The sequence below is a fragment of the Mycothermus thermophilus genome, assembly GCF_041956435.1.
Source record: "Mycothermus thermophilus strain CBS 625.91 unplaced genomic scaffold VTJ04scaffold_4, whole genome shotgun sequence".
NCBI classification, from domain to species: domain Eukaryota; kingdom Fungi; phylum Ascomycota; class Sordariomycetes; order Sordariales; family Chaetomiaceae; genus Mycothermus; species Mycothermus thermophilus.
In genome coordinates, this window is record NW_027191430.1 from 3,052,573 (window position 1) to 3,080,008 (window position 27,436).

The 27,436-nt window shown below is 53.6% G+C and overlaps 7 protein-coding genes across 7 annotated transcripts; 2 read left to right on the forward strand and 5 right to left on the reverse strand.

The window, feature by feature from the left end:
- Nucleotides 1-613: 613 nt before the first annotated feature.
- Nucleotides 614-2,243, reverse strand: VTJ04DRAFT_6836 (uncharacterized protein; the record flags this gene model as incomplete). Its single annotated transcript, XM_069365099.1, has 2 exons — nucleotides 614-1,389; nucleotides 1,448-2,243. The coding sequence occupies 2 exons, from the start codon at nucleotides 2,241-2,243 to the stop codon at nucleotides 614-616; spliced, it is 1,572 nt and encodes a 523-aa protein (XP_069218860.1).
- A 4,301-nt stretch (nucleotides 2,244-6,544) lies between these two features.
- Nucleotides 6,545-6,793, reverse strand: VTJ04DRAFT_6837 (uncharacterized protein; the record flags this gene model as incomplete). Its single annotated transcript, XM_069365100.1, has 1 exon — nucleotides 6,545-6,793. The coding sequence occupies one exon, from the start codon at nucleotides 6,791-6,793 to the stop codon at nucleotides 6,545-6,547; it is 249 nt and encodes an 82-aa protein (XP_069218861.1).
- Nucleotides 6,794-6,853: 60 nt separating this feature from the next.
- Nucleotides 6,854-8,814, forward strand: VTJ04DRAFT_6838 (uncharacterized protein; the record flags this gene model as incomplete). Its single annotated transcript, XM_069365101.1, has 2 exons — nucleotides 6,854-6,909; nucleotides 6,969-8,814. The coding sequence occupies 2 exons, from the start codon at nucleotides 6,854-6,856 to the stop codon at nucleotides 8,812-8,814; spliced, it is 1,902 nt and encodes a 633-aa protein (XP_069218862.1).
- Nucleotides 8,815-8,860: 46 nt separating this feature from the next.
- VTJ04DRAFT_6839 (uncharacterized protein) lies at nucleotides 8,861-9,115 on the forward strand (the record flags this gene model as incomplete). The annotated part of the gene is made up of 1 exon (XM_069365102.1): nucleotides 8,861-9,115. The coding sequence occupies one exon, from the start codon at nucleotides 8,861-8,863 to the stop codon at nucleotides 9,113-9,115; it is 255 nt and encodes an 84-aa protein (XP_069218863.1).
- Nucleotides 9,116-15,068: 5,953 nt separating this feature from the next.
- Nucleotides 15,069-19,555, reverse strand: VTJ04DRAFT_6840 (uncharacterized protein; the record flags this gene model as incomplete). Its single annotated transcript, XM_069365104.1, has 8 exons — nucleotides 15,069-15,113; nucleotides 15,478-16,478; nucleotides 16,601-16,806; nucleotides 17,236-17,341; nucleotides 17,415-17,455; nucleotides 17,999-18,301; nucleotides 18,369-18,869; nucleotides 18,942-19,555. 8 exons carry the CDS (start codon nucleotides 19,553-19,555, stop codon nucleotides 15,069-15,071), a joined length of 2,817 nt encoding a protein of 938 aa, XP_069218864.1.
- Nucleotides 19,556-20,753: 1,198 nt separating this feature from the next.
- Nucleotides 20,754-22,301, reverse strand: VTJ04DRAFT_6841 (uncharacterized protein; the record flags this gene model as incomplete). Its single annotated transcript, XM_069365105.1, has 8 exons — nucleotides 20,754-20,772; nucleotides 20,850-20,924; nucleotides 21,059-21,073; nucleotides 21,130-21,242; nucleotides 21,395-21,730; nucleotides 21,847-21,903; nucleotides 21,968-22,181; nucleotides 22,252-22,301. The coding sequence occupies 8 exons, from the start codon at nucleotides 22,299-22,301 to the stop codon at nucleotides 20,754-20,756; spliced, it is 879 nt and encodes a 292-aa protein (XP_069218865.1).
- Nucleotides 22,302-23,066: 765 nt separating this feature from the next.
- Nucleotides 23,067-26,955, reverse strand: VTJ04DRAFT_6842 (uncharacterized protein; the record flags this gene model as incomplete). Its single annotated transcript, XM_069365106.1, has 9 exons — nucleotides 23,067-23,511; nucleotides 23,571-24,065; nucleotides 24,131-25,538; nucleotides 25,593-25,652; nucleotides 25,736-25,919; nucleotides 25,983-26,324; nucleotides 26,440-26,496; nucleotides 26,570-26,789; nucleotides 26,897-26,955. 9 exons carry the CDS (start codon nucleotides 26,953-26,955, stop codon nucleotides 23,067-23,069), a joined length of 3,270 nt encoding a protein of 1,089 aa, XP_069218866.1.
- Nucleotides 26,956-27,436: the final 481 nt, after the last annotated feature.

Below are 27,436 nucleotides of genomic sequence, written 5' to 3' on the forward strand. Positions count from 1 at the left end.
GGCTGCATTGTCGAATTTTGGTTGCGTTCTTCATTTTCATTGCATTTGGGCATTGGGCATCATGCATGGCTCGGGCGGCATTTGAGTCCACTTTTTCAAGACCTCGGCATTTGTCTCTTTTGACATCTTTTCTTCTATTCTCCTTGTTGGTTTACTCTTTTTTTTTTTATTCTTCATTTTTCTCTTTTTCATTTTTTCGTTTTTTCTTTCTTTTTCCATGCATGAAGACACCACGAGTCACGAGATCATGACGGCATGCAGTAATGATGGATACCCGACCTAAGCGTTAACATATTTCACATTAGCTTCATACCTCTTGGGTCGCACGAGGAAGGGGTCTGTGTTATTGGAGACACAAAGTGAAAGACTTGAGATCCTGCGAAGGCAAAGAAAGGTTGACAAACAAACGAGGAGGCAGATTATGATGCATAGCTACATATACATGGCATTGAGATATAGGTTGACCCAGTCCTCTCATACTATCTCACATAGATCAAGGTATCCCAAACCTGTACCACATGCGTCCTTCCATACTCCCTCATTCTCGCCGAATCAATCTTCCTCCACACGATCCGGCACATTATGTAGTTCGACCCAACCCCCTTACACCGTCTTACCAGAACCACGACATCGGCCGACGCTGGGCTGCATTGGAAGATTCTCCAACCGATCCAGACTGCGACCGCAAACTGTTCCACCGGCTCACTGAAGGGTGCTGCTGGTTGTCATCCAGGCAACATGCCCTTTTGGAGATCTCCGGCTGGTCCACTGGCGCTGCTGGGCCCGGAAGCGGAACGAACGCACCTTCAGGAATCTTGACCTCGTCGCCTCCGTCCTCTTCCTCGTCAGGGCTTTCGCCCCCGCGATTCCAGGAACCAGCCTCCTCCTCCGTCTCACACTTTATCGTCACGACCCATTCTTCGCCGCTGCACTCCACGACTTTAACCTGATCAGGGTCCTGGCCCCAGTCCCACTCCCCATGGTCATTTTCTTCGTGCTTCCCCTCTTGTACCTCCTGAGGACCGTCATACTTTTCATGATTTGCAGCATCATCTTCCTCACCGTCAACCTCACAACCCCTGCCTAACCCAGGGCGATAGGACTGCACGGTGTGGTCGAATAAGGATGTGTTGTTCGGGCTCTCCTCAAGGTCGGCCAACACCTGGGACAACATCGGCCGTGCGATGCCGAAAATCCGGCAGCTCCAGAGGCGGTGCTGGTGAGCTTGGACCAGCGGCATGAAGTCCACTCGATGTTTGGGATCGGCGCTGAACTGGCGAGATTCGGGGTGAAGCTTCCAAACCCCGGGTTTGATCCAACCCGAGATGTCGGCGTCGGCGAAGATTTGATTGACAAGCTCCCCGTCATAAATATTGACAAGTCGCTCGTCTGTTGACCAACTGTTAGTTCTTATCGCGAAAAGCAGCAACGGGGCAGAGAAACTTACAGCTAGCAGTTATCCTCTCCTCATACTCCTTCTCGGTGCTTGTCAAAGCGTCCCGCAGATCCTTCCTCGTCTCTTCAATCGCCGCGACGACCATCTCTGCCGGGTCGTCAGGGCATGTTGGGCCTGGCACCGGCACGCGCGGCACGTCGGGCCTCATCCCACGGCAATCCGGCTGACCGGCAGCAAAGGACGCCGATCTGTTAGGCACACTGGGTGGGAATGGGCCAGACAGTACGTTATCATCTGCCAACGGCCAGCTGGAGCCGATGCCAGGGGATGTCGAGCTGCTTGGCAGATGGGCCTGAGATGGACCGGCCATGAACCTGTCATCTCCCAACGGCCAGTTGCCGCCGCCATCAGCAGATGTCGAAGTACTCGGCATACAGGATTGCCAAGGAGTGTTGTGACACATCCACTGCCACTCGCTCCTATACGCAGGCCAGGGATGGACGGCATGCCAGTCACACTGGCCGCAGGGCACCTGGTAGGCAGGAGGCGGAGGGTTTACGCGAGCGGTAAGGGTAGAAGCAGTGAAAGGTGCCACGGGGACGTTGTTCTTTCCCTTCCATTTGGGGTCTGCTGCCTCCCCGAAGGGGTTGAAGGCAGTCATGAAGGAGGCTTGCATGGATGCGAACGAGGGGCTGATGGATCCCGGCTCGGGGCGCGGAGGAGTGACGGCGCCGTCTGGATCAGGAATAGGGAGACCAAGTTGACGGGAGATCTGGATGAGGCTTTGGTTATTGTTGTGGTTATTATGTGGGATCCCCATTGAGGGACCCTGGCCGTGAGGATCCATGATGACTGATGTTGTTTACAAGACTCCTCGGATTGTGAAGTCCGTGAGGGAATGTCTGGGAAGGATGAGGATGTTGAAACCGATGCCCTTTTAGATGCGGATGAAGACACATGTTGGAGAGATTGGTGACGTGGGAGGCATCTGACCCTGAAAGCAAGCTTTGGATGGTTGACATCGCGGAGCAACCACCGGCGCTCCTGTGTTGTTGTTTTCAGGTGACGTGAGGAGATCGGATGGATCTTGACCCAACCAAAGGAACCGCGGCACCACAATTAACCGACTTGTGAATAGTATGAAGCAACGATATATGTAGTCCTCTTCACGGGCACATATCTGATATTTCAGTGTCCCACGAGCCGCCTCTCCTATGTTCAGACCGACGATCTCGATAATAGTTGCTGTCACTCAGTGATAAGAAAAGTATGACAAAGGAGCAACTGAAGCGGACCAGAATTCACCAGGCGTTCTAGGATGGTTCTAAGTTCGGACACTCAGCGCCCCAGAATTGTGGCAAATTGCCTCGTCATTGCCTGAGTCTGAAATAACTTTCAAGAAGCACGAAACCTCCGCGGATGTCGAGCTATGCATATCGCTTGGATGGCTAAGCCGCGCGGCAACAGTGAGCCAAGTGAATGAAGAAAATAATCTATTCTAACCATCAGATGAGGAGGAAAAGCGGGGGTAACGCCCCCGGCCCGTCCACAAGACGTCATGCACGAGGCATCCGTTCTTCCTCCTGCGTTTGGCGAACTGTGCAGCTAGGTGTGAGGACAACCTCCAGAACTTGTAAATTCCAGCCTGAACAGTGTGGCAGCCGTCTTGAACTAGTAGCCACTGTGTGACCACGAGACCGTAAGCCATTCTAAACTCAGTCTGCCGTCCCATTGTCGTCGTCACTGCTGCGGAACTCATGGGAAGCATGTGAATGAGGAGAGAAGATAAGGTATGAGGAGAGAACAGAGACAACAAGAAAAGAACCTCTTCGTGCGGGATACGGTTTCACTCCCACCCGTCACACTCCAACCCGAGACCAACCTCGAAACCACACTTGACAGTTACCAAGCCACCAACCTCCCCAATGACAACGAGTAATTTCAGCGACGAACGATGTCCCTGGTCATGCTCAAGGGTTGGTCTCGAGACCAACTATCCACAAACATCAAGGCGCAGCGAAGCCTGCTCTGCCATCTGAGTAATGGAAGCACAGTACATAGAAGCTCTCTCCAACCAGCCGGTTCCCTCCCATGCACGGATGTCGATCCCCGGAGACGCAACCATCGCACCGGGAACTGAGCCACGTGGTTGCCATGCAGGCCAGGGGCTGGGGTGAGACATATCGCAACGAACGAACGAACGAACGAACCGAACATATGCGCCGTCACGATCGGGATGGATGTCCCTTGCATGAAGAGGATCCCCCGCCTTTTCCCCAATCTCCCCTCCCCATATCTCGCCACCCCTAAGCCCATTGGCTCGTCAACTCGAATGGGGGAGAAGCTCGAGTTCTGTCGAGCCGAACTTCTCAAGCAGTGGGAATGGGCTAGCAGATCTGCGTTGCCCAGAGCGCAAGGTAGGACAGCATGAAGGAGACATGTTGATGGACCCTACGCCGTGTGTCTTTCGCTTGTCTCGCCTCCCTATTGCATCATCGATATCCCCTCCATCCTTGCTCGTGGCAAAGTGGTAGATTAGTCCATGTGTGACACTGACGGCGCTATCGACGACGAGATGGACGGGTCGTCTGGGCATCTCCGGTTCATTGTGTCAGAGGAAACATCAGGGAGAGCTTCTAGCGTGATTCTCGATGCCGATTCCCAGCTAAAATCAGAAACAATGTAGACATCAAGCTGCTGATCCGTCCTGGTGCCAAGCGCCTTGTGTAATTGGGGTCCCATGGGAATGTCTCAGCTCGGCAACATCGGCACTCACAAGACCCCGACCGGTAAACTCGGCACTCGGAAGGTGCTCAGACCTTTGGTGCATGCGGCCCCTTACAGCTTGCTACTCTACTGACTCACGTTACTGGATGATTTCAATCACGGACAAGCACAGCTCAGCGGAGCAGGTTCCGCCTTGCGACTGTGAGGGCCTGATGAGATCGAGGTGGTGTGTGTTTCTCGGCTGATAAGTTCGTCGCTCGGGGCGGATGCCGACAGGGCAGCGGGAACATGCAGGATGTATTGGAATCCGGCAACCGGCCCATGTGAACGATCAGTTGCTGGTACAGTTCGTGTCCAGGCATCTCCTCCTGTCGCGTTGGTTCGTGAGAATTTAATTCATGGTACAGAGTGCATGTATGAGCATGACCACACGGTCTGTGTTGATCGCTAGCTCGGCCTCTGTGTCTGGGACCGCGGTTCCATTGAGAGATCTGAAGATGGTGTTTTTGATAGAGACGCCCAGACCCTGGAGCTGGCTGGCCATCGCTGACGCACGAGCCAACCCGGTCGCTTTCGGCTATGAGACTCTGTGCTAGGTCGCAAGGCGGACTCCCGTCGTGACCCGAACAGTGGAGTAGGGTTTCATTTCCACCCACCTGGGACTGGAGAAAGGACTCTGGGGGAAATTGTGGTTCCGGGAAAACATGAGTTTGACGTCGGAATGGCAATGAACACATGCGCTAGGGAGTACGGAGTACTGACCAGGCTCGAGTGGCGGCCGCACCACGCCAGACTGTATGCATGTATGTAGAGACAGATAAAAGATAGGGGCAGCCAGGCCAAGAGACAATGACTCAGCTGCATCTCGTAAGTGTGCGGTGTCTCCAAAAGGAAATGGGCGTCATGTCAGAACTCGGTGGCGGAGAGGCGCTGGATACGCGACTCGCTGCTGCAGAATCATCAGGGTGCAGCATCCGGAGGTGCGGAGCTCGGGAGTCAGGCGGGGCGATATGATCCAAAGAAGGAATTGTGGAGGAAACGTGAACTTTACCCGGAGACGGGGACAAGAAGAGCATGCTGGCGTCCATGGAGCGTGGCGGCACGATTCCTTTCCTGTCTTAGTGAGTTGGTGCAGGGCAACAGGCGTCGTGACATGTGCAAAGGTCCAAGCCAAAAGTCTGCTGGTCATGGCTGGTTGCTCGTGGCCGTGTTGGACGCGGATGGGTTGCATTTTTCGGCCCGTTTGCCAGGGGCTAGCGCCATGTGGCTGCGACCACGCTGCAGGACACGGCACGTTGGTCGCGCAGAGCTGCTGCTCAAACAACCACCATCACGAAAAACGGTGATGTGCTGCCGACCGGAGTTGCGGAAAAGTCGAGCTTCAACGGGCAGTATCCTATCGGCTGATTTTGGAGAACAGAGCGAGGAGAACGACCATTCTGGAACGGGATGAAGGCGATGGAGCAGATGGAGCAACAGGAAAATGACTACACTAGCTGGAGAGCGTCGGAAGAGAGATATGGAGAAGGCAGAGACTGTAGTCAGGCCCAGCCCCATTGACTACAACAGGGAAAAATAAACCTGCCCCACAAAGAGATGAAGGGATCTTGACAGCGCAGAGAGGTCGAGGGGTGGTCAAGATAAGGCAGCGGGCGTGCCATGTAAGTACCGTCAGGATGAGAAAAGGAGGGTTCCATGGGGAAGAGGTCGAGACGCCTGACGGTGGCCAGTTTCGTGTTTTTCCACTTGTTGTCCAGCTCCAAAAGCATGCATTGCGAACATCGGCGGAGGAAACAGCAGAGAGGGAAAAAAAACCATGCCCCAGAATGTTCCCAAGGAGGTCGTGCTCCAAGACCAGGATTGATCCATGCAAACCCCACTTGCCCGTGCCGGGCAGCAGGCCAGGCCGGCTGGTGAACCCCACACCGTCCGCCACTCCTTCCTTCAGCCTGAGCAGGGCTGCTCCAGGCTGTGAGCCCGGGGCCCCGACCAACCAACCGCGGCATGGCTCCTTCCCCATGGCGCTACAAGTCCCAAGATCGACGGCGGAAAGACTCCCTTGAGGGGGAGGAGCCATTGCCATCGGCAAGCCATTCTTGGCTGCCCACAAGCTCTAGCCTGATAGCCGGCAAGTAGGCTGTCGGGGTCGAGTCCAGGAGCCCAGGGACGTAGGAGCTTGGAGCGTGATAGGAAACATACAAGATGGACCTGTCCCCATCTTGAGACTCAATGTCCCCCTCCCCTCTTGTAACACAAAGTTTCTGCAGCTTCACGCTTCACACTTTGTCTGCCACTCCGTCGGCCTCTCCCCTGAGGTCAGCAGACGCGTGTCCTGCAGCTGTCCGACCCCCTGGTCACATAATCGGCTCTTCAGTCAGCCATTGAACCCCTCGGACTCCGACACACAGCGACTCGAGTGACTCAAGTCCGTTCTCTGCCCACGGCCCCTTTAGAAGGCACATCCCCATCATCTCCGTGCGCTCCCGACACGCCAGGGTCTTTTTCTGTCCAGCGGCGATCGTGCCCGTTTGTGTGCCTTGAACCGGGTGCTCGCCGAATCTCGCCCCTCTCTCGGATCACCGCGCCAATCTCGACTGGGAAACTCGCTGTACGATCATCGGCCCAAGCGTTGATTGTTTTTGCTTCTTGACGACGCAGCCGATTCATCATTTCGAAGTTGGCCCCTGACCATTCTGCAACACGAAAATTGGTCGGTCTTGTCTGCAAACCATGAGCAACATGATGGAACCACATGCCTTGTCGGCCGAGGATATTGACGAGATGGCGTAAGAAGAGCACCCTTTGTCCAATGTCTCTGTCTTACCCCAAACTGACGCGAACCTAGTGATCGGTTGAGCCATGTCATGAGGCCCGGAAGCTCGGCTTATCCTCCTCATGTCGCCCCCGGGGCCGACCCCTACGACGCTGCTGCCAGGTACCAAATCCCCCAACCGTCCGGTATGCCTCCTCGGCCTCCTGTCGAGGCCCCGAGATACCCGGGCCAGGACGACGTCTTCCTGCTTCCCGACCCGAACGCTCACGGAGCCATGCTTCCTCCCGGCAGCCCGATGTTCCAGCGGCAAGACTCCTTCGCCTCAGAGCGCCGTCCGTCCAAGGGCTCCACGATCGGCTACACTCTCTACCCGACCCTTTCCAAGCAACCGCCCCCGAATCGGCCGCTCCCAGCGGTTCCCACTGTGGCTCGCAAGATCTCGCGCCGCTTTTCCGCGCAGCCGTCGGAGGATTCAGACCTGGCCTCGGGGGACACGTCGCGCTATTCTCAGGCGTCGCGCGAAGGCGACCTTGACCGGGTGCCCACCTCGAGCAGCACTACACCGTCAACCCAGGCACCCGTTCTCTCTCCGACTACTTTGGGCGAACTCCGCGCCCGCTTCACCCAACCGTCTGAAAGCACCACCTCCCCGTTGAACGTCGTTCCGTGGAAACACCTAGTATCCGACAAGCCTCTGAAGGAGTCCACGCTCTATTACTTTGACATCTCAACCACCTCGGCCACCCTGGCCAGCAAGCATGGGAACAACATTATCCGGGTCTGGTCTGTGGCCAATGGTGAGGTCATCCGGGATCTCAAGTTCTCGTGCTACACAACAGCTCAGGCTCGCTCCCGGGAATACTTTGTCCGCAGCCATGCCATCCTGTCGGAGCCTGCAAGCATGATCGCGATCGCCGCCGGCTTTGGCGACTCGATTGAAATTTGGGACTGGAACCGCAAGAAGAAGCTGCAATCCTTGTCCCATGCCAACCGCTGGGCTGCTGTGCGTTCCAACGTCATGGAGGCCAATTGGGCATCTTTGGCCACATACGACGGCGAAGATGATGAAATCCAGCTGTACTATGCCACCAAGAGCCACCACAGAAAGCCCTTCAAGAAATCACGCTGCATCAAACTCCGCGATGCCAACCTGCCCGTTTTGCCCAAGTTCCCCGAGCTCGCCTTCTCCGCGACAGGTCCGCTGCTTGTCACCGCCTCAGGACCTCGTCCCCCGCGGTTAGGTCACCCTCCGCCGGAGCGTGAAACCCTACTCACTGCTTGGGAAATCCACGAGGGTGCGCCGGCTACCCCATACAAAGTGGTGGCACCCTGGCAACACCAGGAGATTGACACAGCCTTGCCTTCGGACCTCGCTACGTACGGCTCTGTTGCCGTGTCGATTTGGATCCCGGCTTCGTACCGTGCCGTCCCCAATGGTCACGGCGGCTACAACCTCAACCCGGTCAAGGTGACGTACCGCTATGTCTTGGTGTGGGATTTCGCCGCCAGCTCCACGCGCACTTTCCGCATTCCCAACGCCGCATCGGCCTGCGTCTCTCCGGACTGCCGTTATGTCGCGTACTGCGATGCGCGCGGCGTCGGCGGCGGCGCTCGCGGTTCCGTGGCGATCCTTGATGCTATGACTGGCCGGCGTCTCTGGTGCTGGCCTGACCCGGACGGTACCATGACCCTTGCCGAGGACGCGGCGATGCAGCGCGCCCTTGGCGATCTCAGCCGTGTCACCGAGATGTGCTTCGCCGCTGACGGCGGATTCTTGTTCCTCGGGTACTCGGACGGCGGGGTGAGCGCATTTGAGGTGCGCGAGGTCGGCGGCGCGACGAATGGGAGTGGAGCGGAAGCGGCTGCAGGCCCGGCCCTGGCAGGCGTTCAGGGTGATGTCACTGTGCGTCCCGCGTAGTGAGCCGAGGGATTTTCATTTGCTGTGATGATTTCTTGGGACGAACATGTCGCAGGTGAGATGTGATGATCAGCACCGGGAATGTGTGGATGGGTCAGTTCTGTGTGTGGCTTGGCGTTTTGGGTTGATCATGAATGGGCGGAATTTACCGATGGATATCAAACGTTGGATATTGTCATATACCACCTTCTTTTCTTTTGTTTCTTTGTTTTTGGACATCTTTTGGATTCTACTTTTCCCTTGCTCTCACCATTCTTTTCTGTCAAGTCTATATTCCTTTTTCCCCGTACGTATATCCTAGTCTTAATTGACCACGCTTAATGACATCCCATGATCTTCTTCCATGTCACCAGCGGACAACATGCTTGCTCTCAAACCACCGACACAGAGTTCAGTGCCTTTCACCCAGCGGTGGCGGGCCAAAAGTGAAGTGCCTACACAGGCCATCTCGGGCATGCGAAGATGATGCTACCATTCTGTAAACCCCGCCGGAAAAAGGGGGGGGGTTCAAGGCGTTGACACACTGGGGGTCAATGGGTGGCACCAACATCACCTCAACAAGAATGTTGAAGCCACAGACTTGATCAGCACGACCATCTAGAGATTGCTTTTAGCGTCACGACAATCACTTTGGTTTGGCACTGGCTCGTGCAAACGTGTTGAGAAAGCCATCCTGGTATTGACGGGACTCTCATGGCGGATTGGAGATTGCGGTGCAATCCCAGGCCCACAACGTTTATGATGTTCATATTGAGCAACCCAACGAGTCGTGAGAAGGGTACCTAACTCAACTGGGGGTTGGCGACGGTATGGGGCTGGATGCCGTGGCGTGTTGTTACAACACCGGGACTATGGCAAACCTCGGTTATGCTATATGACCTATTAATAACCACTAGACTAGCTGTCTTCCGAGTGACGGGCTATGACGATGACACTGGTCTACGACGTTGTAACCGCCTCTTCCAGATTGAGGACGCCATGGAGGCTGATAATATCGTACTCCCCACGCCTCTCTGCTGTCACCAGACTGGAATTACTATGTAGGAACGTTGCAGCAATACGTTGCCTGGGAAGGAGCATCACTCTCACACTAGACATTGTTTCACGCTGTTCACGATTATTATAGGGAGGCCGTATAATCAACGCATTGTAATGTTTCCTAAACTCCCAAACTGCCTAATTCAACACTGATTGCTCCATCAACAGAGCTACAAGAAGCCTGGAATCAAGTCCGACTCAAGTCCCCCGCAAGTTTGAATCGCCTGTGTTCTCACTTTTTCAGGTGCTTGGAGCATTTAGAGCTCAACTTTTTGTCCTGTTCACCCATCCCCTTGCATTTGTTTTGGTAGGACTCGGGGCATATATAGGTGCTGTTGTAGATCCTGCAGCCACAGGCGTACAGATCGTACCATTTGGTGCACATCGTGGATGATTGATGAGTGCCTTGTGTTGTAGAAGGCTTTTGTTGACAGCAGTGGGTGGTTTTCGAAGTAGTTGTGTTTCTCGGCGATGGCGGAGATTGATGGAAGTGGTGGCTATGATCGACAGACGAGGTTGGATGTTTGATGATGGAGTGGGAAGGTTTGCAAAGGACACAGGGACTGCGTAGGATATTTAATATAGAGGGGAAGCAGGGCCTAAACTCCGGAGATGAGCTGGCGATATGAGCGGGACACACGCATACGTGACGACCAGCTTCACAGTCCATCTCATCTCGTTCTCTTTGTTGTTCATGACTTCCCAAGACACTCTGGTTCGCATTATGGCAACGAGAAGTTGATACGTCATCGCAGAGTGGCTTGGAGTTGGCGTGTTCACACTGACGAGATCTTGGAGCTCAACAAAGCAGTACAAATTCAGAGGAAACACAGTTTATCGGGCCACTAATTAGGGGTAAGGGAGTCATGTTGACTGACTGTGAACACGAGTCCACACTGTGCCATGTTGACGATAGAGATGTGATGACGGGGCTGTAGTGGTTGTGGCCAGTAAGCCGAGTGTCGTGGCTACGAGGAAGAAGATTCCGTTGCCAACAGACACGAAGGCTGTCTTCGTGGAAGCCAGGACAACTACGGCTACTCCCCACAAGATTGTCAAGGCGGAGTCCAGTTAGTCGAAAGGAGTATCAGGCGATAACTATGAGATATTTCTCAATCCCTCACTGTTTCTAATGACCCCTGATTCTGCAAATATCCCTCTCACAATGTATGCCACACCCTGTAACATGAGCCAGAAGAACTGCAGGGATACATGGTGAGAACGTTGAACTAGCCCCTAATAATTAGACCCAGGCTAAATCCATTTTTTGTCCACTGAACGTTGAGCTCGAGATCGATGTCGAGACTGTTCCCGCCGACGTTTGAGTCACTGCTGATCAGATCCAAGCTTGAACCTTTCGCCAACAGAAGATTGCCAGCGATGCTGCTCGCACAAATGGCCTTTCCGGCCTGCCGCCATGGATCGAATCTTCATGGCGCAACAGCCAAAGGAAAACTTTTTTTGCCTTAACTTCAGAACATAGCCCCTCACTACTACCCAGGACTACATTTCACTGCGGGTAGGCGCACTTAGCTCGAACCGGTAGCACATGGTTGGTAGGTTTAGATATTAGTTGGTTGTGAGTCTTGATTGGTCGTGGTTGAATTGTTGTGTCGGCAGTTGAAAAATTCTTGGAACAACTGTTTCCTTGGGCAAAAAATGAAAGGGGAAGATGTGGTGCGTCTGGGGAAGGCTGTGTCAATAAGTGGATGCTGGAGAAGGCTCGCCCTATAAAAATATTCTGAGAACGTGAATTGTGATGAGTGTGGAGGTCATGCGTTTACAGGAACTGTAGACCTAGCCAAAGGAGAGACTGCTGAGGAAGTGGACTGAGGATTAAAGGTTGACAGGGCTCATTGAAGGGCCTGTGGCGGGTATACCGTTTCTTTCATTCGGTGTTCTCTTATCCCATTACGACCTCGTTTGGCTTTTGGTTGTGACGTTTCTGTAAGCCTGCGTGTGTGGACAGCATCTCCAACGTAATGAGCTTGTATTTGAGTCTCGCTGCCAGCAATGGCGATATGCATCTTTCAGTGGTCGATGAGGATTGTGGGTGTCTTTCCCATGGTCGCTACGACAGTGAGAACGTCACGTACTATACCGTCCATCAGCGATGTGGCAGTTTACAGCAATATGGGTGACGTTGTTTTGTGTGCTGCTGGCAGAGGAACCTCCAGACTACAGCAGATGTTAAACAGCAACACATCAAACCTCTCACGGGAAACCCTTGAGTGCTTCAATAATAATTAATTATGTACCCCTGAAGTCAACGCCTGGCAGCTGGAAAGGGCATGAGATACCTGCCTGCAGTGGGCAAGGACCCGGGGAATGGCCTTCGCAGCGGAAAAGAGTGAGCTAATCCACTTTAACAGGGGCCGAAAACAGTGGGCCACACCGGTAAACCTCGCCCGCCCCCAGGGCGAAGGGGTCAGCCCTATACAGCCTACCCAGTCAGCTAGATTCCTAGGAGTTTGGCTAGACTGGAGGCTCTCCTGGGCAGCCCACAAGCAGGCTGTAGAAAGGAAGCTAAAAACCCAGGAATTCGCCCTGACTAGGATTGCGGCGAAGACCTGGGGCCCGGGCCCGGATCAGGCCCGGGAGGTGTATACCAAGTGCATACGTAGTGCCATCGCCTACGGCGCTTCCAGCTTCCACGCACCTACCCCCCCAGGAGGCAGGCCCCAGGGCATCTCCCAGAGCCTGGGAAGGGCCCAGAACCGTAACCTGCGCGTGGTTACAGGGGCCTACAGGGCTACACCTACCCACACCTTAGAAACTGAGGCCTGGGTCCCCCCCCCTAGACCTTTACCTCAACAAGCGACTTGCGGACTTCGAAAAGCGAATCCAGTAGCCAGTCCTGCCAGGAGGTCAGAAGCCTGCTGAGATCATAACCAACGCCTGCGTCAGGCTCTACAGAAGGTTCAGGAAGCCCAGAGGTAGGAGGGGCGCCCAAAGAGCCCAGGGACCACAGGAGCCTACAGAGGAGGCGCTACGGGAGGCCTGGGAGGAGCGGTGGAAACAGAGGATTCAGGCACAGGGCAGGCGGCCCGAGAGGCCGGCTGACTGGGCCCCCCCCGATTTCCTATTCACTGATAGGGCCCTAGCTCGCCACCAGGGCCTAACCAAGGCTCAAAGCTCCCTACTCACCCAGGCGAGGGCAGGGGTAGTAGACCTCAGGGGCTTCCTTTTCAAGGCTAAAGCCCCGGGGATCAATTAGACCCTGGGACCCTCGGGCGATTCGGACCCGCCTGGACCTCTACTACGTACTGCGTGGTAGGGGCGCCAGAGCCCAGAGGCTCGCAAAGGGGGTGGTGAACTGGCTATTACAGTCGGGGAGGCTCCCAGAGTATAGGCTAGCCGTAAGGCTGGACCTAGGCTCAGGGGAGGATCCGGGCTAGCGCTGGCCAGGGGGCCACAGAGGGCCCCCAGGCCGGCACTGGCCTAGCCACTCTTTTCCTTTCTTTTCTAGCTTTTTGGATTCCTACATCTGTGGTTCTAAAGGAGGGTTACAGGTTTTTCACCCGGCCTACGGGCACGGTTTTCCTGTATACTAGCCGAAGAAGGACCGACGAGCCCTGACCAAGGGCATGGCGGAGTAGGAGAAATAAATAAATAAATTAATTATGTACGATTACCACTCACACTCACGTTTTGAAGTCGATCAACATGTGTTTTGTGGCCAACGTCCTCTGCCGCACCCCAGGCTGTCCAAAGCTGATCGACACCAAGCGGACAAGATGCCCTCGGGTCGAAAAGGGGCTGGATCCGGCTTATCCATTCGGAAGTTGTAGGATGGGTTTGGTACCATCCCCGGACCAGCGTGGCCCGTTTTACTGCCGCCAGCACTGGATACAGGTTCGGAAAAGAAAGGTGACGTACATCAGTGACGGGAAGGCCACATAGATTGAACACGAATGGTAGTGGTTCTCCTTCTACCGAGGAGGGCAGTGCCTCGATATCACCACCTACTTGGTTGAGCTGGAGATGAGAGCGGGTGTCTTGACTTTATGAGACTTGAGGAGATCATCAAGTGGCCAAAGGAAGTTCTAACGATGTATTAATCGATGTGGATTGGAAATACAACCATATTGGTTTTTGCCACTTCCCAGAGTCAGTCCGTAGGCTGGCCTTGGCCTACTTGAAGACCATCTTGTGTACTGAAAGATTCTACTGTCGTCTAGGGGCATGGCCTTCTTTTTCTTCCACCGCTCAAGTACCAGGAAGGTTGAAAGTACGCGTGAGAAACAATACCAAAACACTGTGGCAGGTTTGCTCATCTGGCGATCATATGAACTTGGGCTTGCAATAACATAGAGATACATTGTTTGCAGGAAGCGCAGAGGTTATTAGAGGAGGGGCAGCACTCCCAGTTGAACAAAGATTCAACGCAGTTTGTTAAAAGGGTCCGTGGAATATTCTTCATCTCCTTTTCTACTATGACCTTACAGCCACGTCTGCCCTTTTGTTGCGACGGTCATCCCAAGGTACATGAACTGTGATCGCCTAGGGTTTCTTCACAGAACTTCCAAGGTAATGAACTGACTCATTTGAAAGGTCTTTGACATTCATGGCCAAACAAATCGTGGGCTCCCTCGAGGGGTTCCTTGTGTCTACCTCCTAAGCCCCATTGTGACCATGATGGTGACGAGTCCACTGCCAGCGAACAATAATCATGGTGTCAAGTGTCGCTGCCTCTTCATTGTAGAGAAAGAACTCGAGTTGGAGTAGATTCTACTAAATAACAGTCCATCTACGACTTCCAAGACATTCTAGCCACCACTATCTTCAACAACTTTCCGTATTACCTACCTATCCACATCCTGACTGAACACGGACACATATCTTGACTCACCACCTACACACACATTAACTCACCACCATGTGTTACGAAATCTTAACCTACTGTCGCAGGACAGGTTGCAACCGACTGGTGGCTGACCCCCGGTATCAGCGATGCGACTGGGTCGGAGGGGGTCCCCTTGGCTCGTGTCATCTGGGAATCCAACCCAGCTCGGGGCGTGGGTCGCGATACTGCAGCGATCACTGGATCAAGACCCGGAAAGGGAGGAAGATGATTGTCAGCGACGGCGTGAACAGATGGACTGAAGACATATAAGGGTGGTTGTGTCTGCTGCCATGGGGAAGGAGGAGTACGTGGGCGGATGCTTCTAAGTGCTGCCTAACGGACCTGGAGACATAGGTTGGTGAGTTGGTTTTTAGCTCTGAATCAAGCATGCGGTGGCGTTTGGTTGCACGTGGCGCTGGGTTAGAGGTTCTTGAGATTCATTCTGAGGCGATATAGATCTGAAATACGACTATCACAGCTTCAAAATGTTCACTTATATTGTTCACTTACATAGCCTGTGTTAATGACTCTACACTATTATAATGCTGGGACCTCGTAGTGATGACTTTCCTTACAAAGAAGCCCCTCCGGTGGTTAAAAAGGTGAAATGTCATGACAATCCCCCTAACACCACTGTCAAGTCATCAATATTACCACTCCTGATGATTAGCAGCTTAATAACCCGTCTTCAGAACTCCCTCCTCATTTTTACTACGGACCTGTTTCCACCACCCAACGATGACTGCCTTCACATCATACGTTATTATAATCCAACTCACAATGCCAACCACAACAGACGCGACGGCCCACCACCAGAGCGGAGGTTGCGCTTCCTCACCAAGCTCACGCACGTTCATGCCAAACACCGACGTGACCAGCGTCAAGGGCACAAACACGGTGGCTAACCGGGTGAGCCTTGTCACGATCTTGGCTTCCGCGATGGCCTTTTGCGATTCGTAAAGCGAGGCATGGTGTGCCATGATGCTCATCCCCTGGACGCAGTCCACTGACAATGCCTCTGCGTAGGCGAGGGCATATTGGTAATCAGAGATCATAGACTGGATTGTGTCTGCAGATGATTCGGGATGTTGATATCTTGGGGTCGGGGTAGTTGATGGTGTTAATCCAGTGCCCGCACCATTGTCGCCTCTGTATGGATCGAGGTGTTGATTTTGTGCTGTTGGCGGAGGGTTCTCTGTCCAAGGAGACGGTGCGCGCAGAGGGGTCGACGGAGAGTACACATCCTGGTCAGATGTAGAAGCCCAGCTCTTCATGAAGGAGATAGCCGCTTTCAGATGTTGTATGTGCCGCTTCAGGATTTGCTGGCTATACAGGAGGTTCGACATCGTTGGACTCGCTCGGAGGCCGCCGTCAGTATCGACTAGGTTGGAATGGTCGAGTTCCTGGTTGAGGTTTGTGTTGATGAGATGGAGAAGTGCCATTTCGGATGAAATGGCGGCACGGAAAAACGGGCTCAGAGCGTAAAAGGGGTTTTCGATGGCTCTCTCCAGATCAACCGTGGAGGAATACGTTTCCATGATTCGGTCCACGAGGGGCCGAAATGCCACGTTCCGCTGTTCTGAGTCAGGAAGTCGAACTCCAGTGGTGTCGTTGACGCCATGTTGTCTCTTTGCCCGTTTCTTGAGTGGGACATTGGGAGTGTGAGTAGGAATGGGGCGGTATGAGTTCTCAAACGTTCCACTTCGACCGAGTCTTGTGTCCAGCCATGGGCCGGGAAAACTGCGATTGAGCGGGCTACCTCCGTCATGCCAAACGATGCCTAGAGAGTTGGTTAGCAGAAAGTATACCCCTTCGGCGATAGGCACTTGTCCCAACAACGTGAGAGTGGATTAAAATGGCAACGGATTGCTGCCAGAGGATGAGAGATGGAGGATTACTTACCCATCCACCGCCCCTTCACGCGGTGAAACGCAATTGACATGGTCTGTTCCACCGAGAATTGGGTGTGATCATGGATAGAGTACTCGCGAACGAGAGAGTGACCAGGTTCAAACCCTCGTGTATTGAGGGTGCTCAGTTTGCCCATGTAGTCGGCCATCCTGAGTGCGGCCGACCTTCTCTGGCGATCCAGTTCAGCTTGGCTCCATCTTTTGTCACCTCTGAAATAACCAGAACCAGCTTCATGACACCCGATTCCGGCGACCTGTAATGTTATCATCCCACCATGGTGAGAGGGCAGGATGTGAGTTGCGGTCCGGGTTGGCATGGTGCTTTCAGTGTAAGATTTACAGCTGAAGATGAGGTGACGTAGGTAAAACTCAGGATCGATCCGATATTTGGATCCCAATGCGTTGAGCCACTGAGGGCATGGATATCCTCGAAGCAGGAGGATAGTGAAGCTTGTGTCGGTAGGCATCACTGAATCTCCTAAATTGTGAAATTCAGCAACTGTTGTGAAGTTGACCTTTTCTATTCCTTGTTGTGATACTCTGAAGAGGGACGCGAACTGTGTGTCCACATTGTTACTGCCAGGGGCAGAAGCTGGTGGTGTCATAGTCGTTGCCTGTCTCACGAACGGCTGGCACAAGAAGTTGGCCAAGTTTCTGTAGCTTTCGCCTTGGTTAAATGGTTGCGCCGCGGCGTTGTCTGCTTGAGTTTGCACAAAACGAGCATAATGCATCGCTGTCAACATCATAGGGGATGTCAGCAAACCAGCTTTTTTTGGATAATCAAGAGACCAATGAACGATTCTTACATTCGCTCCCGCGAGGGTGCTCGCGATGCCTTGTATTCTGCCTGTCCCCCATTGTGTTGTTGTCCAGGGAGTACCTCCGTAAATCAATAGGTCAGTGTGTACCTCCTCAGGTAGCCTGGCTGCAGGTACGAAAGGGGACCGGAGATTCCAGAACGACTGAAAGAGGTCTGTCGCCTTTACCTTTGACGCGTCGATGAGGTGATTAAGTAATAGGCCGGCTCTGGATGTGCGCGTCTCATCCAGAGCCTCGTGGACTTAGCCGCCGCCACATCCCCCACTCCTGCAAGGTGCATGATGCGCGGCTCAGCCCCGGCTTGGCATTCTTGTCGAGTTTTGGAAACATCAACGCTCTCCAGCATACCCAGTCGGAACGGAGGAGGTTTGCTCTTTCAGGAACACCAACTACCGATACTCTTGGGTCTTTCTGTTACCATGACAGATCTGTAGGTGTCTATCTAGACCAAAACATAACCAGATGGTCAAAGTCTGCCTCTGTCAGATCTTGATCCCTCCTCTCTGGATCATAATAGAGCCTTCTCCTAGCGTCGGCTGCAAATCCAGCCAAGTCCCTGGCAAGAGCGTACTGTCCTATTTGCATGAGCGCTCGTGCCTTGAGGAACGCAGCCCGGGCAATCTCCGGACCGTATGACTCCTTATCCATCTCCCATATCTCGAGGGCACGATCGAGTAACTGGCAGGCGACATGTCCTTGCAGTTTTCGAAAACAGTGCTGCGCCATTTTGTAGTAGACGTCGGCAGTGCGATGATGGCAGTTTCCGAGCGTCCCCAGGTAGTGCTCTAACGCGCGTCTGTGGAATTCCTCACTTTCCTGAAACTTTGCTTGAGCAAAACGCACATTTCCCAATACATAGTAGAGGGTCCCAGTTCTAGGTTTGCCAGGTCAGCCTCCAACCTACGATAACGACGTGCAAGGTTCATGGCAAATGCACATACCTGAAGCTAGGCGCCCCGATATTCTCGTAGCGCTCCTCACGGTCTGCCAAACCGCGTTCAAGGATTGCAGAAGCTTCTTCAAGATTTCCTAGCAGCAACAAGGCAAACCCCAGGTGGGAAAGCAGGAGCGTGCGCATAGCCTTGGTGTCTCCAGGGGCTCCAGGAGTCCTTTCATAGGCCTGCAAAGATGCCCTGAAGAGACAGTCTGCCATGTAGTAGTGACCGTCCGTCATCCACATGACGCCCATAGCGTTGTATGAAAGGGCTAGTTGTTCATTAACCTGTCCTCTCTCAGTCATGAGGTGGTGAGTGTCCGAGAACGTCTGAGTTATGTGCCACCGGAATGTCGCGTCGTTCATCTCGCACTTGATCATTGCGATTGCATAATGGATGTCACACGTCAGGGCCCTAGTATCCATAGTTGAGATTCGATCGCAACACTCCATCGCCAGCATTTGCAGCGCAAGCGCAGCGCGGGGGTCACCGCGTTCGTGTTTGTACCTGCAGAGCACGGTGAGCCACTATTTCAACCGACTGGGGTGAAATAGCAAAGATAGGGACGTAAACGCTTACCAGCCTGCTCGATTCAGAAGTGTAGCCAAAATCATGTTGCCTTGCTCATCGTAAAGCGACACATATGACCCATGGAGACTCTTCAATGTCATCACCAAGGAGTACAGTTCCTCGCACTTCCCCCATGCAAGAACCTCGTAGGCCCCAATCCCTTTGGTAGGCCAGGCATCCCACAGGGCTCTGACGGCTCCCATCCAGGCATGTTCGCAGCAGAGCCTCCCAGAGTCTGTCGTGGAGTAGAAATGAAACACGGCGCGCGTAACACCTTGAATTAGATATGCCGTAGAGCCTGTGCGCCGGACGAACGACGAGCGGAAAAGGGGCTGAAACTCGGCAAGCACGCGAGGAGACTGCTCAATGAAAGATTGGAGAAAGCCGAGGCCAAGCATTGTCCAAAGAGCCATCACTTCCTGGCTTGGGCCGGGAAGTTCTTGAATCCTCCATAGTATCACCACCTCGCTCCATACCATCGCGATGAGCCGTTCCAGTTCTTGGCCATGTAACTGGTTGAGACTGCTCGAGTTCTCATTCAAGATGCGCACCATCTGGACCAGCGCAAAGGGTAGACCATACAGCCGAGCAGCCAGCTCGGAGGCCCTGGCGAAGTTAATCATTGATGTGGCGACCAGAAGGAACCTGGCGGCATCTGAGCGGTTCAAACACTGTAGTTCAATCTCCGTTGCCTCGGGAGCAATTGCTGTCTTTGCCAATGGATTTCGGCTTGTGATCAATATCGCTCCGTTTGATACGACGGACTGGAAGGGGGCGAGGATCTCCGGTTCCTCGACACCATCCAGGATGAGCAACCAGAAAGCGGGAACCACAGATCTATTTGTGCGAAAGCCCCACCTGCTGGACACCCATACCTTGGTGGGATTGCATAGCCAGGACAATGCCAATCTCTTGTAGATGGTGTGGACGGTCATATCGTCTGGCGAGTTCGATCCTCGAAGTCCAAGTTGTACGGCGATCTTGGCGAAGCTGAGGTCAACCTTCAGGGCGTTGTCGGCGTGAATCCAAAAGATGGCGTCGAAGTCATCTCGACGACTGTACGCATACTCGATTGCGACAGCAGTTTTGCCAACCCCACCAAGACCGTGGAGGAGTGCAGCCCTGGTGCGTTCCGAGCCAGGAGATGAGGAAGCATTCCGAGATGGGAGGAGGATTTCGTCAAGTCGTGCCATCACATCCTCTCTGCCACAGAAATGTTCGTTTCTTTCCATACCCTGTAAGCCAAAGCATGGCATTACCTTGGGATCAGGCTGGAGGGTTGAGTGAGGGTCGACCGGAGTAGGGGTGTGCGTCTCAGGCTGATGTGGCGGAGCAGGCGTCGAAGCTGGCAGCTCGACCGGAAAGGAGGATCCTTGGAAGTCGGCCGAAAAGAAATGAATCGGCAACTTGTCCGGCACAATCGGGGGTGTAGGCTCAGCTTGAACGGAGGGAGCCAATAATTCAGCGAGAAAGCAAGGCGCAGGCTGGTCAGCTGCGAAAGAGGATCCTGATAGTTCGGCTGCGAAAGAAGGGACTGTGTGGTTTGATACAGAGACGACCGGTCGCTGGGCCGATAGGAACGGCGTTTGGAGATTATCTGGGGGAGCGGAAGGAGGTGTGTGGTTTGAAACAAAGAGCACCGGTCGCTCAGCTGATAGGGACGGTACTGGTGTTGTATTATCTGATGAAGCGAAAGGAACAGCAGGCCCGGTTGGTGACAACTCGGCCGGTAGTTCCGCGGGAAGCTCGACTGGAAATGAAGGAGCCTGAGAGAACGGTGGCTCTGGCGGGGGAAACGGAGAAGGTATCTCAGGCGAATATCTATGGCCCATTGACTGCCCTGGGATTAAGTGATCGAAAGTTAATAGTGGGATACAGGACCGAGTGGGAAACGACACTTTTCATGACCTGACTAACATGGTGGTACACTGTTGAGGCGGATCGACGGTGTGGCCGAAGTAGTAAAATAGCTGAAGCGACTGATCGTGCTCACTATTGATACGTCGGAGACACGTTAGCTGCAAGTACAGTTCAGACTAGAGTAAGGTACCTAAACAACAGTAAGACATAATCCGGTCACCATGATCCGAATTCATGTCTCCAATCGCGAAATGGGAAGAGCATACCACGGGCGAACCGGTCTGCAGAGTTTTCTGGCGCGGCACGAATAACAGAAACAAGCCAGTTTGTGATCAACTCATTTAGCTGACCATCGGGGTCGCTTAGAGAAACCAGCTCCAGGTGGTTGACGAGAAGACCGACAACTCGTTCTAGCACAATTCCTAAAGAACAAAGGTCCCGGTCGACAACCTAGCAATGATATGAAGGATGCCAAGGTTAGCTCATACAACAAAGCTTGAAGAATTGTTCAGTGGGTTGTCGATGAACTAAGTCTGTTGGAGGAACCAGCCGGAGAAAACCAATACCGACGCGTTAATAATTAAAACCCCGAGAGCACTTACCACTTTTTTCGTAGAATGTTTGAGCAGGCTTCCCGGCTCCCGGACCTTGGACTGGATTCGTTCGTACACAGAAAGAACGTTCACGCGAATGCATACTTGTTCGAACCGTTTTGAGAGATTTGCGATGACCTCACTGGTTGCCTTGAGGGTCTCCAAAGTTCGGGCGTTCGGAGAAAGCGACAAACCCGCAAGTTTGAGAAGAGTTACGAGCCTCTCACCAAACTCACCAGGGCTCGCTCCATCGAGATAATGTGGTGTACCCAGGAAGATAATTCCGCTGAGACAGTCCCGGACATTTTGGTACGAATGGCCGCACGTGCTCGCAAAACATATTGCCTATATGAGAGGGTTGCCCGTCAACCTTGAGCTTTTGAATCCGAAGTGCTGCTGGCCGGAAGGGAGGTCACATATTATCATGTGTCATTGGGTCATAAGTCACGCCTCGTACGAACCTGTTTAAGCACGATGCCACCTAAGCCATGGCATATGAATAGAATAGGGCCTGGAGACTGTTGCATTCGTTGACGGTCAACAATGCGATCAACCCACAACATGAACAATCGATGTACGTACGCTGGGAAACATGTGATCAAGGGCCTGCAGCAGACGTTGACCTTCTAAAAGAATGAGGTCCCACGTCAGATGGGAATCAAATCGCATCGCGTAATCGTAGGCAAAGAAGGCAACGCCATGTTCCAGGGTGTTGAACAGCCCTCCCTCGGACCATCGCGCGGGCAACGACCATTCTTGGCCTCGTGGCGTTCCGATGCCAGGTATGAGAATGACACTGTTCATTGTAAAACACTCCAGGTGTTAGTTCGTGTCTCTTTCACCGGCACGTAGGGAGGGGCACTTGCTTGACTTCGCTGCGCCCTTTCGGATAGTGAAAGAGTATTTCAAGTGACATCTTGGGACGGACGGCAGAATATGGACCAGGCGTTTTAGGTCATGCCTGCGTTCAGCTATCTTTTTGGCGATAGGGAAGCATGGTGCTGGGGTGTAGAGCGGCGCAGGAAGTACGGGGAAGTGCCGTTCGTGATGAGACAAGTGTGGGATGTCGTGCTCAGCCATAGATCTGTCCAACGCGGGGGAACCCCCGGCATTTAAGGAGTCGCCATGCGCCGTGGCTCAGCCTTACTTGCCTGCTACCCAGATCAACAAGCTCGGTCTGTGATGTTCCGAATTCAACCAATTCCGAGCCTTGCAGTCGCCACACAAGCCCAAGAAGGCATGGCATCTCACGAGTGCAGCTGGCCTGATCATTAAATCCCACCAAGACACGATAAGCAGCTGAGTTCAGCTGTCAGGGTCTGCCTTAATCCAGACGTACGTACAGGTTGTCCCCCGCAGAGTTTAAGAGAAGCAACACAACGCTGATTCCAACTCGGCGTGGGGCTAACATGGTCGGCGGACGCCCAATCACCTTGGATATCATGTGTGTTCTATCTTATGAGAAGGGCATTCGAGACTCAAATGCATCCCTCAGCCCGAAGTTCTCACATCAACCTAGACACTTAGGTCGCCCCTCGTGTACGCCCCCTATCTTCAATTTTGAACTCCCTCGAGTAGCCCCTTTACTCATGACCCTCTCTGCTGTTTTTGATCGACATATTGTCCTCCCTCCTCCCAGCCCAACTACCAACGCCCAATAAACAAACCCCCGAGATCCATTTCATCTTGACCAAAACATGACCAGCACGTCAAAACTCTCCTCCTTCAGATCTCCATCCTTCTTATCCTCCGTCGCTTTCCCCTGGAGCAACCGTTTCCTTTCAGTCGAGGCGAAACTCAACAGCTCCCTAGCCTCCTCCTGCCGTCCTGTTAGCTCAACAGCCTTCGCCTTGAGGAAGGTGGTCCGGGCGATCTCTGCAGCGTGCCATTGTGCTTTGGGCCGCCATGCCGTGAGCGCCTCCTCAATGAAGCCCAGAGCTTCCTCGGTCTGGCCCTTACGAAGGCAGTGCTGAGCAATCTTGTGACAGATGTCCGCTGTGCGGTGATGACGGTTGCCGATCGTACTTCGGTAACATTTGAGAGCTCCCCTGTGGAAGTCTTCGCTGTCGTCGAATCGACCTTGTGCGAACCGGACGTTGCCCAGGGCGTAGAGGATAGCACCTTTCCTGTAATAACCAGTCAGCGACCCGTCAGAATATCAAGTGTTGTGAAATTGGTTACATACAATGTACGAGTGTCCATGTCGCCGGGAACACCCTTGAGCTCCTCCAGCGTCTCTTCAAGGAGCTTAGACGCATCCTCGGTGGAACCCTTGTGCAGCAACACAAGGCCCAGGTTGACGAATGCCAGCCACCGAACGTCCGCAGCGTTCCCGGGGAGTTGTTTGTACAGGGTAACAGACTTGCGCAGGAGTGCCTCTGCCTTATCGCGGTCCCCCAAGGCCATGTAAATGCTGCCCCGGGTGTTGTACCCGCGGGCCTGTCTTTCCTCCCCGACCCTGGCTTCTTCCTTTGCTTCGCCAGCATGGGGCTTGAAGAAACTGTCCGTGTGCTTTTGGGCAGTTTTTACATCGTTAATTTCGAGGGCGGAGGCCGTAAGGGCAAACCGGATATCACATTCGAGATCAGTGGTTTCGACACCGCTGATGCGTTCGCATAGCCATAGAGCGAGGTCTTGCAGCTTCAGGTTGTCACTGTACAAGCCGCGTTCGTGTTTATACCTTCATCCAGGGTTGTGTGGTTAGCCAAATGTGCAGCTAGTAGATCATAGGTGGCTTGTGCTTACCAGCCAGCGCGGTTGAGAAGGGTTGCAACTTTCATCCTGACCGCATCCTTGTCCGGTAAAATATGGTTCGGATTCGTAACCATCAGCGTCATGAGATGCCGGACATGCTGGTACATTTTTGTCGTCGTACGCCACAAGGCAACATCATGTACCCCGACACCGCCACTGGGCGGCCAAGCGGCCAGGACGAAGTCGACTGCGGTTGCAAAGATTGTCTTCATCCGCTCGATGCTCATCTTGCCGCGCACAACGTCCTGAATGACTGGATGAATCCGGTACTCGGCAGTCTCCTGGTTGTGGTAAATGAGTGACGATCGGATGAGTTGGTGTCGGGCATCGAGAAAGTCAAGGCGCGTCTTGGGGAAATCAGGTATCAGGGAGCTGGTGTCTGCGGCTATCCTGCGCGTCAAGATGGACTCTTGGATACAGTCGCCGTGAAGGAACGACAAGATGTCAAGCAAGACGCGAGCTGGCTGTGTAAGACTTTCAATGTCCCACACAGCTCCCAGGCCACCTCGTCCCCTATCCCGGAGCGGCTGAGGCACAGAGCTGTGCAGGGCGGGTGCTTCTTTGGCGTCGTCATAGAGTTCCAGAAACTCCGAGCATGACAAGAACTTCGTCCGGATCACGCTGGCCATTTGCGCAAGAGCTAGTGGGAAGCCACCTAGCCTCTCCGCAAGCCGCCGGGCCTCGTCCGGTTTCAGGGGAGTAGTCGTTTGGAGGAACGTTGTCGCCTCATCGATCGGAAGGGGCTGGACTTGGACATTGGTGGCAGACGCTGAATACGTGGATGCGGTGAGAGGGTTCCTGCTTGTGATGAGGATGGATCCGCTCGAAGCTATGTCGCGGTAGGGAGCCAGAATTTCTGGATCGTCGACACCATCGAAAATGACCAGCCAAGAAGCAGGAACGGGCGCTTCATGACCGCACTCCACCCCAACTTTGTAAGGACTCCGCAGCCAGTCCAGGGCTAGTTTCCGATTCGGCCCGGTATCATCTGGTTTGGTTGAGTCGTGAATGTTAAGGCGTACGGCAACCCGGGGGAGCTCAGCTTTGAGATGAGCTGCACTCTCGGAGTGAAGCCAAAAGACGGCATCGAACTGGTCACGTCGGCTGTAGGCATATTCGACGGCAATCGCAGTCTTTCCGATGCCTCCGATTCCTTGTAATACCGCAACTCGAGGCTTGGCGGGTTCGGACGACGGTGGCGGATTCTGGGCGGGGAGGAGGCACTCGTCCAGCCTCGCCAACACGTCCTGTCGCCCAGTGAAGTCTTTGTTCCGCTCGAGATCACGCAGCATCCTGAAACTTGGGATCTTGGGACGTGGACCTTGGAAAGTCGACATAGGAGTGAGAGGGCTCTGGGGCTCCAGTTTGGACAGGCTTCGTGGGACAGAAGACGTGGATGCTAGCGATCAAAAGTCAGACGTGCTTCATCGCAGACTGAGTCTTGGAAACGCACCTGTCTCAACGTCTATACTGCTACTCTTTGTTGAGGAAAGAATAGGCCTCAGATTTTCCGCTATGCGTGTGTTAGCAGCAGTATCAGACAACCATCTACCGGATAGCCCAATCGGCTCGGCATTTCAAAAGGGGTATACATGCCATGGCCAAATGGAATTCTCGACTCATCGGGTGTCCCGTGTATGACCGAAGCAAGCCAACTCGTGATTGCTGGAATCAGGTTCCCATGTGGGCCACAGATGGAAACCAACTGCAGGTGATCCACGGGGATTCCGAAGCACTGCTCATTCTCCAGTCCGAGGAAACACAGAGGCCGGTCAACGATCTGCTCGGTTACGAGAATATTAGCTCACTGCCCAGCAGTGTTATTCAGAGACGGAACACGTACAATCCTGTCCTTTGTCGTCTTCATCGATAGGAGCGGATTTGCCCGCCGGACTTTGGAGCTGGCTTCCTCAAAAATGGACAAGACGTCGAGTCTTGGATTAGTGTCGACAAATCTCCGCGCAAGCCCGAGCATCACATTGCTGGTTTCCTTCAGTTGTTTGATAGTGGACGTATTCAGAGAATTCTTCACGTCGTTGAGGCGCAGAATCTGGACCAGTCTGTCAGCGAACTCGCCAGACGAGTCCCCTGCAAGACTGTGCGGCGTCCCTAGGAAGACAATCCCAGCAAGAGACTGTAAGACAGAAGAATACTGCTGGGTGTTGTCTGCTGCACAGCATATGGCCTGTTTACCCCTGTCAGTCAATGTCTGTTCAACATGTAGAAGAGACCTCGCCTCAGAACTTCAATATCTGAGATAAGGCCAGAGCCACTATGAGTATGTCTTCTTTAGTACTCACTTGCTTCAGAATAGTGCCTCCCAATCCATGACAGATGAAGACGAATGGTTTTGGAGGCTGTGATGAAGTTCCCGCTGTCAGCTTTGGTTCGCCGGTGATATTTGCGAGGCATTATTCGGTTCTAACCCACCGCTAGATTAAGCAAAAAGTTTTCGAACGTTGAAAGAAGGTTGCGTCCTTCCTCAAGCAGACGTTCCCATGAAAAATGGTTGTCCGAGGGGATGCCATGGTCATATCCGAGGAGTGTTATGGGGTGGTTGAGACTTTGGAGAAACTCCTTCCAAGGCAACGCCCAGCAGAAGGGCCATTCATCGCTTGAAGGCGTGCCAACGCCAGGGATGAGAACAATACTTGTCATATGGGTAAGCAATTGTCTCCATATTTCCACATATTTCCACGGGACTGAAATAATGAAGGACCGCATCTGCGGGCGGTGTGAGGGGTCTGGGACACTCACTGGACTGCTCCCTGGCCACCATTGTAGCTATGAAGGTGTCGGAACCGGGTCTGCGACATCTCTAGGTAGATTGCTAGCAACGGTACTCAGAATCCGGATGACATTGGTTGGAGGAATGTGGTGTTTTAAAGATGGAGAAGTCCACAACTCGCCATCGGTGCCTTATACGGCGGTGATGCCCAGCCAGTCCACGTTAGCATTGTGGGGCTGCCGGTAAGCTCTGAACCGAGCTCTGGGCCGAGCCCAAGCAAGCCTCGCGGATAACACACCTAGGTCAGGTATCCGGCCAGGCGCCTCATTTTGCTTTTGGGAGTGGGCCCTGGGTATGGCATCCCAACGGGGCCAGTGTAAAGTTCCGCAGAAACGCCGGTTTCGTGGTTCAGTGGCCATACTAGTTGTACCCCCGGGGTCCCCAGGGTGCACCCCCTTTAAACAAAGGTTTTATTGCATACCTGCCTACGGAGGAGCCAAGACTTCAAGCGCAGCTACACCATAACCTCGAAGAGAACACCGCTACAAATTGAACCCCACTATCACTAA